This window comes from Alosa pseudoharengus, unplaced genomic scaffold, assembly GCF_046254945.1.
Source record: "Alosa pseudoharengus isolate Yale_2024_CS ecotype anadromous, Long Island Sound unplaced genomic scaffold, YU_APseudo_1.1 YU_APseudo_1.1_scf_6, whole genome shotgun sequence".
NCBI lineage: Eukaryota > Metazoa > Chordata > Actinopteri > Clupeiformes > Clupeidae > Alosa > Alosa pseudoharengus.
The window spans coordinates 19,523,367-19,539,452 of record NW_027468848.1 but is presented as its reverse complement, the minus strand read 5'-3'; the positions used below and the strand labels follow the sequence as shown (position 1 = coordinate 19,539,452).

Genomic DNA, 16,086 nt, shown 5'->3' with positions numbered 1-16,086 from the left:
TTGAGCAACGGTCTCCTGTGTATTTCTCACAAAGTTAGCAATCAGAGGATCATTAGTTTCATCTAGATGTCTTTGATGATTTCTTGACATCTGCTCATAAACAATGTTTTGGTATTCTACCATAAATGTTTGGTACATCAACCTGGTACAAACAGTGCTGGTTGTGCATAGTTTTTATTAAGTTATGAATTTAAGTATAAGTATTTATATTCTTTTGATCCTGTGAGGGAAATTTGGTCTCTGCATTTATCCCAATCCGTGAATTAGTAAAACACACTGAGCACACAGTGAAGTGAAGCACACACTAATCCCGGCGCAGTGAGCTGCCTGCAACAACAGCGGCGCTAGGGGAGCAATGAGGGGTTAGGTGCCTTGCTCAAGGGCACTTCAGCCGTGCCTACTGGTCGGGGTTTGAACTGGCAACCCTCCGGTAACAAGTCCGAAGCGCTAACCAGTAGGCCAGGGCTGAATTTGGCTTGCCATATAAAAAACTAGTACTAAGTTTCTGCATCTATAACACCAACACAAGAGTTACACAATCAGGACATGATTTAGCCAAACAGTAGAGTGTGTAGAGAGTCAGTATCTAGAAATAACAGACACTCTGTGGTAAAAGATTCTGTTAAGTTTTAATAAAAGCCAAGTCAAACATTAAAATACTGAAACGGCAACGTTTTCCTAAATTTTTTGTTCCATTTTGTACAAATCACAGTGGTTCAAAAATATTACAAAGGATTTTTTAAAACATTTTTACCAGCAGCAAAACATTCTGATTGTTTAAAAAAGCCCTTAATAGTGAGTGGTGTGTGCTTTTTTTCAAGTTAATAATTTTATGTAATACCACAAACAGAACATCTCAACACAATGGAAGAGAAAAAGAGAAAAGAGAGAAAAACAAGAGATAGAGAGAGAGAAAAGAGGGTAAAAGTGCATAACATTTCATTTTTTTAAGTCCCACTTTTGAGAGACAGACAGCATCACAAGCCAATTTAGCTCCTGACCTTTCTGTCTCCATGTGGGATCTTCAACAGACCCACGGGCAGGACCAGCTTTACAGTAGCAGCCATAGGCCATGCTGGCACGAGTGAGAGTGAGCTGGGAGATTAATTGCCAATGAGGAATATAAGGCCACCACTACCGCCTGTTCTGAGATCAAGGCATTGGTGTAAGTGAAACAGCAGAGGGCGCATTGAGAAAGCTCCCACTGATTAAGTGTTTGCGTGCCCATGGGTGAATATCAATATAGTCTGGGTCTGGAGAACAATGTGTCCAAATGTCTGCTTAAAATAGCATAGTGCAGGGTGGATATGGGCAGATCATTAGAAGTAGTTTGTTTCAAATGAGTGTTGTTTGATTAAAACACATGTACACTCTGTGGTCATCGAACAGGCCACGGAGCATAGAGTAAGAAGCTCAAGTAAGGCAAAAACTAAGGAGGGAAAGGATTCACAGATCTCAAAATGAAAAGCAACAGATAAGAAAGGAAGGCAGGGGGGAAACTCATTTCTCCAGTCTGTGGCTGTATACTTATAGAAATGGACGCATAACAACGCTGTGAAGTAAGAGCATAGATAACACAAGCATTAACACAACTGCACAGATTGCTTTGTATTGTCAACAGGCACTAAGAGGGAAGAACTCTGGTCAGCTGCCTCTGGATAGTATGAGCGTCTGTGTGAGAGAGAGTGTGTGTGTGTGTGTGTGTGTGTGTGTGCGTGTGTGTGTTGACTAACACTACATCTAAATAAAGGTCAGAGGTCTTGTATCTGTGTTCCAGTTTAGGAAGAATTCAGGAAACAAGGTTCTAAAGACATTGGGTTTTTCAAGGCACGAGCAGCACCAAGGCCAACCATTGGTGGGTGGTCTACCCTCTTTCTGACATAGCTCAAGAAGCCATGCTCAGCAACATCCACGGTTTTGTTATTAGATCACCGCAATGGCTTCCAGCAAGGACAGTGTGCGTCATACCCCATAATAAGCAGTGTAGCAAACACGTCATATAACAAGAGAAATATAAAACAAACCCAAATCATTTTTGTCTGTGAGTGAACATGATGGAGCTTACAATTCTGAAATATCAACAAATCAACAAGTCTGGTGGGTTCGAGAAATATCTGACTCGAAGGACCAAATCAAAGAAAAGATAAGATGTTTAACATTGTGTTGAGTCAGTTTCCCACAAAAAGCACACAATCCCTCATCAATGCCAACCAAATTTGTCAGTCACAGCATGCAACCCCCCTCAGGTAACCCCCTCCATGCACATTACAACAGTCCACATGCATTTTATTAGTTTACTCCTCTCTTGTTCTGAGATTTGGACAAAGCACTTCTTTTCAAATACAGGTTTGCTTTTTCAGTTTTAAATTCAGTTAAAATGTTGTAACATTACCACAGATTAGTTCAATCATCCTTGAAAACCAGAATGATATCTCTAGTTACTAAATGAAGAGGGTCAAGATCTGCAGTTTGCCATTTCTCAACAAACTCACACCCCTATGTTTGCAAAACTTGGCATCTTTTCTCAAACACAATGTTCTGACCAGTTATATTTCCACCATATTAATGCTAAAAGCACTGTGCATAATATTAAAATCACCCTTTTTTAATTGAGAGTGTACTGTTTCCTCTCAAGCAAAGTGGATCATGAGATGCTGCAACAAGTGATTAATATATTCAAGAATCATAGACTATTCCTATACAAAGTTTTGGGGGTAGTTAAATGGGTTCTACAAGATGTCTTGTTAAAAGTTCAAACACGAGAAAACCAATTATTTTTTCAAAATTAAGCATAAAATACAAAGTGTAGCTCTTCTATATGAAGAGTATGTTATAAAAGACTTCTTTTGTTAAAAAAGTCTAATTTTCAAAACAGTCATTCCACGCACAAAAAAAAAACAGGCAAAGGTGCCGTAAAGGAGAGATAAAAGTGCAATTGCAATCACATACCCAAGAAAACATAGAGCATGTTCAAGGCAAGGCCAGAGTGGTCAAAGCAGTGCTGTCCACCATCTTAGGTAAGCTCCACCCTGATCCACCAACACTCCCATCAGTAGGCTACTTGGAACTCACTACAGAGCCCGTCTGTAGCGCTATGCTAATGCTACCACTACCGCTCTACATGCTACCATATACGTATATATTTTAAACTATGATTATCTACCATGCACAATACTTGCGGTATATCATTCTACACACTTTCAGGCAGTCAAATTTGATTCCCTTAGAGGAAAACAAAGGCTCGGGACCAAAGAAGTGGTTCTTGAACCAGTTGGTTCTGCTAACAACCACTGACTAAGGCATTAAGACATAGCCTGTTTCCGTCCCACATGAGGAAAGGTCACTTGACCTGAACTAATCATGTCCCTCTTCACTTGTGGCTTAGAAGAGAAGCAGGCACTCCTTAAGCCTCCTTCAAACATGTTTATGATGGTAAAAGAGCCCTTAATTAATAGAGGCACAGTTTTTTTCCTGCAGGCCATGGGTCTTTAGGGTCATCATCCTGATTCACAGCAGGAGCTCTGGTTAGGGAGCGTGGGGTTTATTTCGCCAGCTGTACAACCGACGGATGAAAAGACAGACCCAAAGAAGCATTGGCCCTTTTTAGCAGTCCGCTAATGATAGTTGGGAGATTCGTTACTTGAAGAGGATGAGATCTTTAAAGCTACAGTTACAAAAAACAGGTGCCAGGTGCGAGTTTTCACATTCACTGGTTGAACCCTGCAGCCTAAAATGCAGACCATGGCACCACCAATAAAAATGTCCAAAAAGCTTCAAATACCAGGGATTCCAAGTACTGTATATATATAAGTATATATACTCTTTTGATCCTGTGAGGGAAATTTGGTCTCTGCATTTATCCCAATCCGTGAATTAGTGAAACACACTCAGCACACAGTGAACACACAGTGAGGTGAAGCACACACTAATCCCGGCGCAGTGAGCTGCCTGCAACAACAGCGGCGCTCGGGGAGCAGTGAGGGGTTAGGTGCCTTGCTCAAAGGCACTTCAGCCGTGCCTACTGGTCGGGGTTCGAACCGACAAACCTCCGGTTACAAGTCCGAAGCGCTAAGCAGTAGGCCACGGCTGCCCCTGATACACAATGGGTAGAAGCCTCTACAAAATAATCACATGTAAATGCATCACCGGGAAACTCTTTTACCAAGAAGAGCAAACACATCAAAACAAAGTGAGAACACACCCACAAAGTTTTCTCTCTCACTTTCCTCTCTCCAAAAAGCAAACACAGAGCTGAAATTTAAACTGGGGATAGGAAAAAAACACTCTCCAAGCCAAGAAGAGATTTGAATGGCACAATAATGTTAAGGAGTTTGCAGCACTTGTAGAGAGTCAAGTTCGTTTTATACTACCTCACAACTATGAAGCACTCACTGCCGAGAATCACAACCCATCATTTCATCCTTCATTCCTAGGGGAACAAAATGAGGAATCCTTATAAGTTTTTTTTTTTCATAAAATGAACTTAAGGAAAATAGGTCTGTTTAGCTAAAAGTGTGTAATGAACTAGAAAGTGCCCTTCTTTTCAATCACGTGAGATCACATTAAAGCAACAATTCACCCAAAATCAGCAGAACAAGCAAGTGGTGAGAGGAAGCATCAATTACTTAGTTACACATTACTCAGCTTATTAAGTAGCCAGTTAGCCAGCCTAAGCTAACCCAGGTAGGTGTTTTGTTTTGCTCTCTGTGAAGTTAAGTAGCAGGGAGACCAGGAATGAAAATGGAGATGGCAGATTTTGAATCCAGCCATACAGTACTTCTTGTGCCCCCTCCCTTCATCTCTGATGGATAAAAGGCAGTGGGAAGAGATGACAGAAGAAAACAAGGGCTGAGTGGGGGAAAAAGAAGTACGTCCTCTTTCTTTTGGTTTCTGGCTGTACAGAAATGGGTTAACTGGATCTCCTTAATAAAAAAATAAGTAAAAGTAAAGTCAATAGTGTAGATGTTACACAGATACTGTTAACTGGGAGAAGACAGTCACACAGGTGCTTAGGTCCCTGTTTCAAGTCGTCTCAGTTCCTCAAACGAACACATTCACACAAAAAAAAATATTCACAGTGTTATAGAGGTGATACTGCCCCCTAGTGTTGTGGGGGAAATGGGTGATCCAGCAGGTGGCGTCCACGATCAGCTTATGATGAGCAGGGAACGAGTGAGGGAGACACAAAAGGGAGTTTTAATACTTCAGTGGCAGTGGTTGAATAGCCCTCATCTTCAGCCTTGCCATTTAAGTGTCCCAGGTGAGTTTGGTAAAGCGTGTTGTTAAGTCTCATTAATGATGGGTTTCGATTCTCTTTGGTGCTCCAGGCAGTCTGGCTGAGGGCGTGGACGATTGTTTGTTTGTTTTATTTTCCTTTCTTTCCTGGTGTTTCAGAATCTCAAGTATAGTGCATCTCTGAGACTAATTGTGGGGGGTTGTGGGTAGGGAATATCACAGAGTTGAGGAAGGGGAGGGTAAGGTTTCCACAGCGGACAACCAGCCACGCAGTAGCATGGACACACGTACGCACACACACGCAGTAGCATGGACACACGTACGCACACACACGCAGTAGCATGGACACACGTACGCACACACACACTACATGTGGCTTTGTTCGGTGAGAAATCTTTGAAAGGAAAAGGCAGCTTATTCCCATGTCTGTTTGTTTGTTTTCTCCTAGGGGGCTTTGGGTTAGTCTCTAGCCTCTCCTGCACAGTCTCTAGCACACCCACAAACACACACACACACACACAGGAGCTATGACGGGACGGCCACGCTTCGTGGCCCCAGCCACAGTCGGTCTCCCTTGCTGACTGAGCAGCACAGAGAATGCTGCTGCTGCTGCTGCTGGCTGAAGGCGTGCCCCCTGAGCTGCCTCCGAGGCATATTCCTCCCGTGGCAGACCTGACACACTGGCCAGCCTCACGCAGTGTAGCGCTAGCTTACAGACTATATCACACAGACCCCACCACACCAGTGGGCGGAGGTCACACTGGTGACAAGGCTGCTCCTACAGGCTGTGGGTTGAATGGGAGGAGGAGGAGGGGGAGGGGGGAGGAAAAGAGGGAGCGAGGGAGGGAAGGTGGTGGTGGTTTGGGGTTGGTTCTTCAGGAGATGTGTGAGGTGGAGGGTGCCGGATGCTTCCAGAAGCACCAGCCCCTCTTGGTGTTCTGCTTTCGCAGCAGCTCCTCCTCGCGCTCGCGCTCCTTCTGCGAGCGCTTGTAGCGGTCCTCCTCCTTCAGGAACCAGACAGGCGGCCAGCGCTGCTTCTCAAAGTGCTTCTGGTTATCTGCAGAGAGATCGAGAGGGCAACATGAAACACCACATCAGTCCAACAGCCCCCATACTCAGACAAACCCAGCACAATAACACTAATTACACTACTATTCTAACTCATTAATTTTCGTTACAGTCGCGGTTATATGTTTATGGTTACTGTTATCATTCTGTTAAATTATATTTAGTCAATTAATAATACTGGTGTTCTTAGGATTTGATTATTATTTATGTAATGTTTATTGGTCACTGTAAGTTGCTTTGGACAAAAACATCTGTTAAATACCATAAACATAAACATACTAGTAACTGCAACTAATTAATTAGGAACTAATAAATATGATGAACTTGTCTTAGCTAGGTAAGTTCTGCTGGTGAGGTGCCTGAGGAAGCACTGGGAGGAATAGTCAATGTTTGTTCCAAAAAACACTCATGGTGTTAAATTAGCTAATTATTTTTGCCTAGTTATTTCAATAGCTGCAGTTAGACTTAAGACTTTGGGCCCTACTTTGACATCTGACATCAAGCATCCCTCCTCCATCAGTACGGGCCTACCTGGCGACATGTTCTTCATGTCTTTGGGAAACTTGCGACACACGCTGTTGTAGTTGGTGCAGATGTGATGCAGGCACCATGCTGATAGCTGCTTAGCGTTGTGGAACTGCAAAGGCACAGAAAAAAAAACCCAGTCGTTAGATCTGATGAACAAATACTCGCTGACAGATAAGAGATAAACAGTTAAAAAAAAGGCTTCCACTGTAGGTAAGAAAGACATGCCAGAATACACTTAACGACAGTGTAAAGGGAATTAAACAGTCTACGGGGAGGAGGATAAAAAGGGAAATAGACAAAAATGCCCTCAAATTAATGTCAACTTTTCAATTATTACAAATAGGAAATTAAACAAAGGCCACCACATTTTAAATTCTGTTCATCCTGCATGCATCCATATAACAAGCACCACTAAAAAGAATCAGAAACAGTTGTTTCGTTGTCTCTGTACTTGTACTCTGCACAATGACAATAAAGTTGAATCTAATCTAATCTAATCTAATCTAAAAGATTACCAAATTGTTTCACTTTGAATGCATGTAATGAATATCAGTACTTGGTGCCAGTTGACACATCCAGTGAACCAAGCTGTCTGTAGTGACAGTGGAAATGCTATCACGATATTAATATTGAATTTCACACCTGAGCCATCTCCAGGTAAGCGAGCACCTGTCCGTCAACGTCAACCCCCTTCACAGCCATGTGCAGCAGGTCATCCACAGCATGCTGCTCTGTTGGGCACAAAACAACAGCACGCCACGTCACGTCACGTCACCCTCCTATATGATCACACTGCTGTACCCGATTCTGTCTCAGCGCAGCAGACAAAACAGCTATGATTGCCCCCTAAGAACACTAAATAATTCAATAAATGGATACGTTTATGTATATGTAAATGTATATATACAGTGTTCTTTCAATGCCCAGAATACTCATTAAAAGAGTCAACTCAATCTCCTATATTTCCTGTGTTTTGTATTGATGTCTGTTGTTTCTGGGAGGATTCACAGAGTAAGAATGGCATGCTGATGATGAATGCATGTTGCTCCACAACCACATAACTAGCTCCATGTGCTCATGCTTGCTGATTATTTTTCTCCAGAAAAGACTGGTTGCCCAATATCAAGGGGAATGTGCCCGAACAACAATACTCAGGAACATTGCTGAAAAATGTGCTTAGTGTATCATCAGCTTTACAGTCCCAACAGAGCTATCTTCCCAAATAGGTGATGTGAGGTATTAGCACTACAGTGCTGTTTCACGTTGATGTCACCCCTGATGACGCGTGATTAGTGTCAGAGCCTGTGGGAGGTGGTACCTGTGAGGGCCACCAGGCGGGGCAGGCACAGGCGGTTGGACAGGACAATCAACTCCAGAGGCTCGAGGCCAGAACTAGGGATCAGCAGCCCGGAGTACAGGTACTCCAGCACGGCCCGCATACACGCCATATTAGTGTTGGGGATCGCCACCTGAGGATGGACAGAAGGAGAGAGAGAGATGGGAAGAGAGGAAAGAAAAGCAGGGAGAGAGAAGAGAAGAGAAGAGGGAGAGATGGAGCGGGAGAGGAGGAAAGAGGCAATGAGAAAGAAGAGATGAGAGAGAGAGATGGAGAGGAGAGGAAAAACAGATGCAGAGGGAGGCAGACCAGGAAAGAGAGTAAAGAAGACAGGATGACAATGAGAGTGAAACACGGAAGGAGGGCAGGAGAAAGAGACACCAATATGAATTAGCACACAGTGACTACAACACTAATCATTTGAAGCATTGGTAGTTGACTTTTTTGATACACTGGAAGGCATCATGCAGAGATCTGCTTCTCGTGCACATTCTTATAAGGTTCTCAAAGATAACACAATACGGCTATATAATAAACCATCTCATTTGCAAGGGGGGAGGGTGGTGCAGTTATTAAATCAAAATTGATAAGCGGTTTCTTCTCAAGCCTAATAACACACCTTAATGCAAGAGAGGGCCGGGTGCAGGCCCTCTGCTCTAACTGTAAATACATAAGCAGCGATCCTTTGATCTGAAGAGATAAAAGGCCCTGCGAGGGAGCCTGCCTGGTGACGTCTCCTAACCTCAAAGCACTGCAAAGATCTACAGGATTAGTCTATGAGAAAGAAACAGAGGAAGAGAGAAAGAGAGAGAGAGAGATTGTGTGTGTGTGTGTGTGTGTGTGTGTGTGTGTGGTGTGGTGTGGTGTGTGTGTGTGTGTGTGTGTGTGTGTGTGTGTGTGTGTGTTTTGTGCTGCTTTGCTCCCTGCTTCGACTAACCTTCACCACACCACATCACAGCAGCACATCCGCCTCAATTCTACCATCTCCAAATTCTCAAGCTACAAGCACAGAGAGAGAGAGAGAGAGAGAGAGAGAGAAACAGAAAGATCCGGTAACCCTCCAAGGCCGTCAATCACCCCTTGCCCTCATCCTATTCAAAAACACCCCCTGTCCCCTTCCAAAAAACACCCCCCTTCCACAAATAACTGAGTGTCTGCAATGCCAGCGGGTAAAGAGGGTAGTCTGTTCTCATCCAGCTTGGCCCCATAGACAAGCAAACAAAGGCACACTTATTCCCACTGCCCGAAGCAGCCAAAGAATTAAGATTTCAGCAGGGACCCAAAAGAAAGAAAGAAAGAAAGAAAGAGAGAGAGGGAGAGAGAGAGAGAGAGCGAGAGAACAGTGGTGAGATTGCAGAACATACAAACATACTATGGTTACGCTCACGTCATGTACTTAATTCATGAGAACACACACTGTCTCAATATATGCAGACACACACACACACACACACACACACACAAACACAAATTTCCCCTGTCTCACAAACACACTCCACTTGTGAGCATGTTTCCTCAGTCTCGAGGAATACACATACACACAGATATAGAGAGAGGGAGAGAGAAAGAGATAGAAATAGAGTGAGAGAGATATATATATATATATATATATAGAGAGAGAGAGAGAGAGAAGGAGAGAGAGAGAGAGAGAGAGAGAGAAAGAGGCATCTATAAGACACACACATACTGTACTTTCTGGTCAGCTAGACAATAATGGCCTCTGTGTGTGTGTGTGTTGTCAGGGGAGCGCTGTGGGTAAACCACAGCAGAGGAGAAAATAGTTCCTCATAGCTCAGCCACTTCCTCTCCCAGCAGAACAGCACAGTGACTGGGACAGGAAGAGTGAAGCAAAAGCCATACCTCAACGGCGGCTGTTTGTTTCATACAAACGCACACACACACAAATGCACAGTCACACACACAGTCACAGACCCACAGACACACGTACACACACGTATTCATAGACACACAAGCACACACACAACACACGTACACGCACACTTATGTACTGTATGTATGTATGCATGCATGCATGCACACACACACATTCAGCCTGTGCATGCATGCATACATACATGTGTGTGTACGTATGTTGTGTGTGTGTGTGTGTGTATCTGTGTGTGGCTAAGGTCATAGGGAGGTCAGTGTGCAGACGTGCAGGATCCCATTTGTGGACTGGTAGGTTGAACCCACAACCAAAGCACACTCACAGAGGCACAAGATGTGGCTCAGAATGAAATGCTTTGTAGGGGTGATATTACTCATGCATACACACACACACACACACACACACACACACACACACACACACACACACACACACACACACACACACACACACTGAAGGGGTCCTTCAGAAGTCTCGGGGGTGCCTTTGAACTGCCCGTCCACAAACCAATTACCCAAATGTCAGCTCATAGGTGACCCATCATTACCCCTGAAAGGTCAGAGTGAAGACAGTTCACCAGGCGAGGCGGGGGGCAGGAGGGAGAGACCTCAAAGCCCTGGCTCCACCACAGGGGGGACACAAGGCAATGGAGATGGCCTCTGGACTTACATCCGCATTGATAGGCTTTAATGTATACAGAAAGGAAGAGGAACAAACACAGATGTGCAGATTAGGCAGAACTGGCTGAGAACGAGAGAGAGAGAGAGAGAGAGAGAGAGAGAGAGAGAGAGAGACAGAGAGAGAAAGAGAGAACGAGAGAGAGAGAACGATAGAGAGAGAATGAGAGAGAGAAAGAGAGAGAGAGAGAACGAGAGAGAATGAGAGAGAGAGAGAGAAAGAGAGAGACACTGAGAAACATATGCCCATATCACAGCCCGCTCTCACCTCCACCGCTACACTCCAACTCCGTTCCTCTTTCACTTCATCAATTTGCAGTGAGAAACACTGAGAGCAGAAGAAGCTGTCAGCTCTTCATCCGACACGCACGTGCTTTCAGGCGTAGCGTCCGCATGCTGCCTCCAGTTAGAACTCCCCACAATATGAAACCCTGCGCATGTTGAAAACCAAGCACTTTTCACAACACAGTTCTTTCCTCTACAGAATCATCTCATCTGTTTGACATCCTACCATTGCACTCACAAATGTAAGGACAGAGAGAAAAAGAGTAGGAAAGAAAGAGGGAGTAGAAGACGAATAGGCCGAACAATACCCACACGCCAGCTTGCGGGCAAAACGATGCCAATAATATGGCATGTCATCTCTAATGACGTGTCAGCCACAGCCTCTGTTGTGGGTCTGTGGTGGCAGAGCTGACACCCTCCACTGCGCCAGAGAAACGCTGTTTATGCGCACGTAGGCCTATCAGGCAACGCCAGGCCCGGGCTCCTATAAATAGGCCGTCCCCTCCGTGGCGCTTTACAGCCGAATACAATGGTGCCAAACAAGGTAACAGCCTGGGTGGCACAGCACCCGTTAGGAGCCACGATGCCCATGCTGAGGAAGTCTGCACAGAGACTTTTTGTTTATGGTGCCAGTCTTTCAGCATGGCACACTTTTTTCCATCAATGCTGATGACAGCATGCACAAGATTTAAATATACAGTTTATTAATATCTGCAAGTTCAGATTCCTACAGGTTCACTAATGCATATTAATCACCTCCTTGGAAGGGTGGGTGTTCCTAAGAATCTGATGATTGCGAAACATTACTTTACCACAATTAAACGCACTAAGCCTCAACATATATCACCCCAGTGGGGCTCACATCCTGCACATCCTCTCTGGAGAACGTTTGCCTTTTGTGCTATTATAGCCAACCTGCTCTTGTCTGTATAGTGTCTTCTTCAGTACAGACAACTCTGTTCAAATCCCCCCAAACTCTAGTAAACTAGCAGCTAATCCAGTGTCTGTGTGATGAGGAGGACGAGGTGAGGTGGTTTGTACCTACCATGGCTTTGAGGCACGTGTCCACTTTTCACCCTGAGCCACTATTCTCAGTTCAGGCTCAGCCATGCCAGACTCTCTCTCTCTCTCTCCCTCTTTCTTTCTCTCCCTCTCTCTCTCTCTCCCTTCCTCCCTCCCTCCCTCCCTGTGCATCAAGCCTAGCCAAGTAGTGAACTGCTGCAAGCAGCTCAAGCCCAAACGGTCACCTAATCTGCGAGCCACTGCCCGGTCGGGCGCGGTTTCACCGGAAGCGATGCTCAACTTCAAACCTTACGGCTGCTGCAGAGGCTGGACTGCTCCAGATCGACAGGTTAAAGAAAGCAGCCGCAGTCGCCACAGGAACTCTGACCTGGATATTTGATCCATCTCAATCCCATAACCTTCACGCCCTGATAAGAGTAGAAGACACTTGTGGCCGGGGCAGTGCAAGCCCCACACCATCAGGACTTCGCCCTCTCTTCCTCATCATCCTGCAGATGATGCTGGCTGTAAATAATGGGCTCTAATCCATCAACTCTACTGTAATGCATATGCTGGTGGTTGCACACACATTTTCTGATAAGCCATGATGGGGCCGGAGGTCCGCTGTGTGCAGGCAGGAAATGACACAGACTAACTTTCTGGAAGCCTTCGGAGGCTCAAGCATTTCCTGTCTTTGCAGTGTGCAATGCATCTCACAAGAGCAGCAGCACCTCTTCCAAGGAAAGTGACAAAATGCAATGGAAATCATGTCTTCATTAGTGGTGATTTCAATCAACACTGCTCAACTTCAGCATAACTGCGTAACTGAACGTTCTGAAGAAGTTGGACTTTGTGAAGCTCATCCCATCAGCTTCTGATAGTCTGATGCCTATCTGCGGCAGCGGAATGTAAATGGGGGGGGGGGGGGGGGGGTTGTCTTATTTTGGGGAAGGAGGCCAGCACATGCATATGTATGCAGAGCTCTTCAGTGCGGTGTCTATGTAGGTCACAGCCCACAGCACCCCCCCCCCCTCCCCAGTCCCTAGCTCCTTCCGCTCTACCTGGCCTGTGGTTTTACTTGTCGTCATCTGTTCACACGGGGGGGGGGGGGCAGACTTATCTTGAACTGACCTCATTCCTGTGTTGCATATCCTCCAGACTGACTCTTTTCACATGCTTTTATTGAGATGCTCAGAAAGCTACTGGTTAAGGATACAGTACACGACTGAGTTCGACCCTATTGCAATGATATTAGGTGAGTATTTATCATTTTAATATTCACCATCATTAGTATTACTATTTTTTTTACTGTTATGTTTTGTTTTCTGCATACCTCCTCTACGTAGCTCTCCATGAAGGAGCCGCGGAACATGGCCGCCATCCAGTCGCAGCTGGAGATGAGCAGGGGCTTGTGGGCCGGCAGGAAGCCGTCGTCCAGCCGAAACACCACATCTGAAACCGAAGGAGGAAAAGAGCAGACATCTCGGCGTGTGTCACAGAGTTGGGGGCTACAGAAGGGGGAAGACAGACAAACAAGACAGACAAGAGACAGACAGACAAGACAGACAACACAGACAGACAGACACAAAGAGACACACGGGAAGACAGATACACAGACAGACACATGAATAAATTGACAGGGAAGACAGGACTATAAATAGACAGCAGAGGAGAAGCAGAAGAGAACTCGGCAATTACTGAGCTCCAGAAAAGCAGACAGAGCCCAGACAGCCGCGCCACGCACTTTGTTTCAAAGCACCACGGGCTGGCAGCCATTTTGTGTCTAAAACCGACTCTAACAAAGGATAATGATTAAAATACAGCAGGAAGAAGTAAATAATCAACATATAATAATAATAGAGGTTAGCAATTAGCAGGAACTTTTTGGTTAGCTAACAGCTTTGCTCTAAAGTAATGTGAGGCTAGTTGGCTAGAGAAGAGGAGCCACAGGGAATAGATGAGTGAGGAAAAACACTTAACAAACATGCAAAAAAAGCAACATAAAAAGCACACAAACAATGGGATGGAAAGGTAGAAGCTCACATAGAACGAAACATGAACGAGACAAAAACACAATACACCAAAAATACTACCAGACAATTACGTACACATGCTATGAAATTAATACAATATAATCGTTCACAACTTTCCATTTTTAGTCCAGAACATCTAAAATGATAGCACCTGCGACATATATAATAATAATATATGCTTGCAGTATTTGAGATGCATCAATGCTGAGGACCACTGCAGGTGCACTATGGTTTATGAACTGTGGTTGACCTGGGACTGGGGGGGGGGGGGTGGAAGTCGCTGAATCATACCAGCGAAAGTGCCTTTGTTGAGGCACTCCTTAATGCGGTTGGCCCGCCGCACGTGGAAGGCCTTGGTGATCTCCTGGTTCATGAAGCTCTCGCGGTTCAGCACGTTGGCCACCATCATGCGTAGGTCGAACACCTCCAACAGCTCGGCGATGGTGGCCACCTGCATCAGGTCGCCCCGGCCCTCGTCCAGGTTGCCCGTGTATAAATACTGTAGCACCGCCTGGGAGACGAACAGAATGGGGACGGGAGTGGTGATGATGACCGTTACGGAACAGTGGACAGTTCAAGAAATTGTGTTTAATTTTAGCAAATCCAAAAAGGGCCAGAAAGTTTAAAAAAAAAATGTATGTGAATACAAGTGAATCTACTAAAGTTACTGAATGAGAAAATGTCCATGTGACATCATTCACCAAAACACCTAGCTGCCCAGCCTCCTCACAGAATTCATCTGGCTAATGAGTCCCTTAAGGCAGGTTCCTTACAGGCCGTGATTAACATGGTGTACAAGTGGTCAATTAAAGTAAATGAGCTGTTGCCACTGCCTCTTTACCTGAAAGGGTCCCTCCTGAATGAGGCTGTCCATGGAGACCACGGTCATGAGTCGCGGCCGTCCAGTCATCGGGTCATCCACGTGCTCCAGACAAACACCCAGGAAGCCCCTGCCCCAGCCCATCAGAGCGCGTCCGGTCCCGAAGGCCCCCGAGGTCGAAGCCTGTCCCCGGGCGGGGAGCGCGTTGTCACTCTGGGAAGTCCTGAGTGAGCCCTGCTGGAGCAGGAGTGGACGCCAGGCTCCCCGCGCGCCCCCATCACCCACCCCCCCGTCCTTATCAATGTCCAGGCTCTTGGTGCGGCCGGCCTGCTCTTTGGCTCCACGTCTACTTTGCTCTTCCTCCTCTTCTTCTCCTCCTCCTCCTCCCTCCATCTGCTCCTCTCCTCCCTCGCTCTCCACACGGTCTCCTCCTCCTGCTGCTCCTCCTCCTCCTCCGCACAGGCTCATGGTGAAGAGGTCGTTGAACTTGGAGCAGGAGGTGGCAAGGTACACCTTGTGGGCAAAGACGCGCACGGCGCCGCCCTGCAGCAGGAAGAGCACGTCGGCGCAGAGCGGCCGCGTGAAGAGCGTGTCGGGCCCCTCGCCGTCCACCGGCGGTGGGTCGGGGATGCCCACGATGGGCCGCGGCGGCCGAGGGGGCAGGAAGGGCGCCTGCAGGAGCGGCCGCTGCACCTTCTTCAGGTGCGACTTCCAGAACTGCAGGTGGCGCCGGGAGATGAGCGCGGCGCGGATGGCGTTGTCGAAGACGTCCTTGACGCCGAACTGGGCCACGATGCTGGTCTCGTAGTAGGGCACGCCCAGTTCCTTGGCCACCTCGTGGCCACGCTCCGGAGGCAGGATGTCTGTGGGCTTGATGGGTCTGTCAGCCGAGAGAACACAGACAAGACTCAGCATGAGACAGGCAGGGGAAAGAGAGGTGACACCAGTGCGTTGCATAATGCTGCTGTAACTCAGCCTATTCCGTGGAATTTACACCCCCCCCCTCCCCCCAGGCTGCTACAGTTTGCTGCCAAAACAGTAATTTTCTCTGTCTTGTTCTTTGTAAAACACTGACAATGAGCATTTATTTATTTATTTCATGTGATTTTTACATTATAGATTTCATTAAGAAATGCTAATTTGAAGGATATGACAGTGACTGAATAGATCTTTTGCACCAATTAGCAAGATTATATTTTGCAAAGTAAAATTCT

General features: G+C 46.0%; 1 protein-coding gene across 5 annotated transcripts in view; it reads right to left on the bottom strand.

The window, feature by feature from the left end:
* Positions 1 to 610: 610 nt before the first annotated feature.
* The window catches only part of rhobtb4 (Rho related BTB domain containing 4), a 51,478-nt gene continuing 36,002 nt past the window's right edge, over positions 611 to 16,086 (bottom strand). For all 5 annotated transcript variants that reach the window (XM_076270927.1, XM_076270924.1, XM_076270925.1 and 2 more), the window contains 7 exons: positions 14,894 to 15,752; positions 14,344 to 14,563; positions 13,353 to 13,471; positions 8,150 to 8,300; positions 7,474 to 7,562; positions 6,835 to 6,940; positions 611 to 6,292 (listed from right to left, as the gene is read on the bottom strand). In XM_076270927.1, coding sequence (XP_076127042.1) covers positions 6,111 to 6,292; positions 6,835 to 6,940; positions 7,474 to 7,562; positions 8,150 to 8,300; positions 13,353 to 13,471; positions 14,344 to 14,563; positions 14,894 to 15,752 — 1,726 coding nt within the window. In that variant the 3' untranslated portion in view covers positions 611 to 6,110. The remainder of the gene's footprint in view (positions 6,293 to 6,834; positions 6,941 to 7,473; positions 7,563 to 8,149; positions 8,301 to 13,352; positions 13,472 to 14,343; positions 14,564 to 14,893; positions 15,753 to 16,086) is intronic.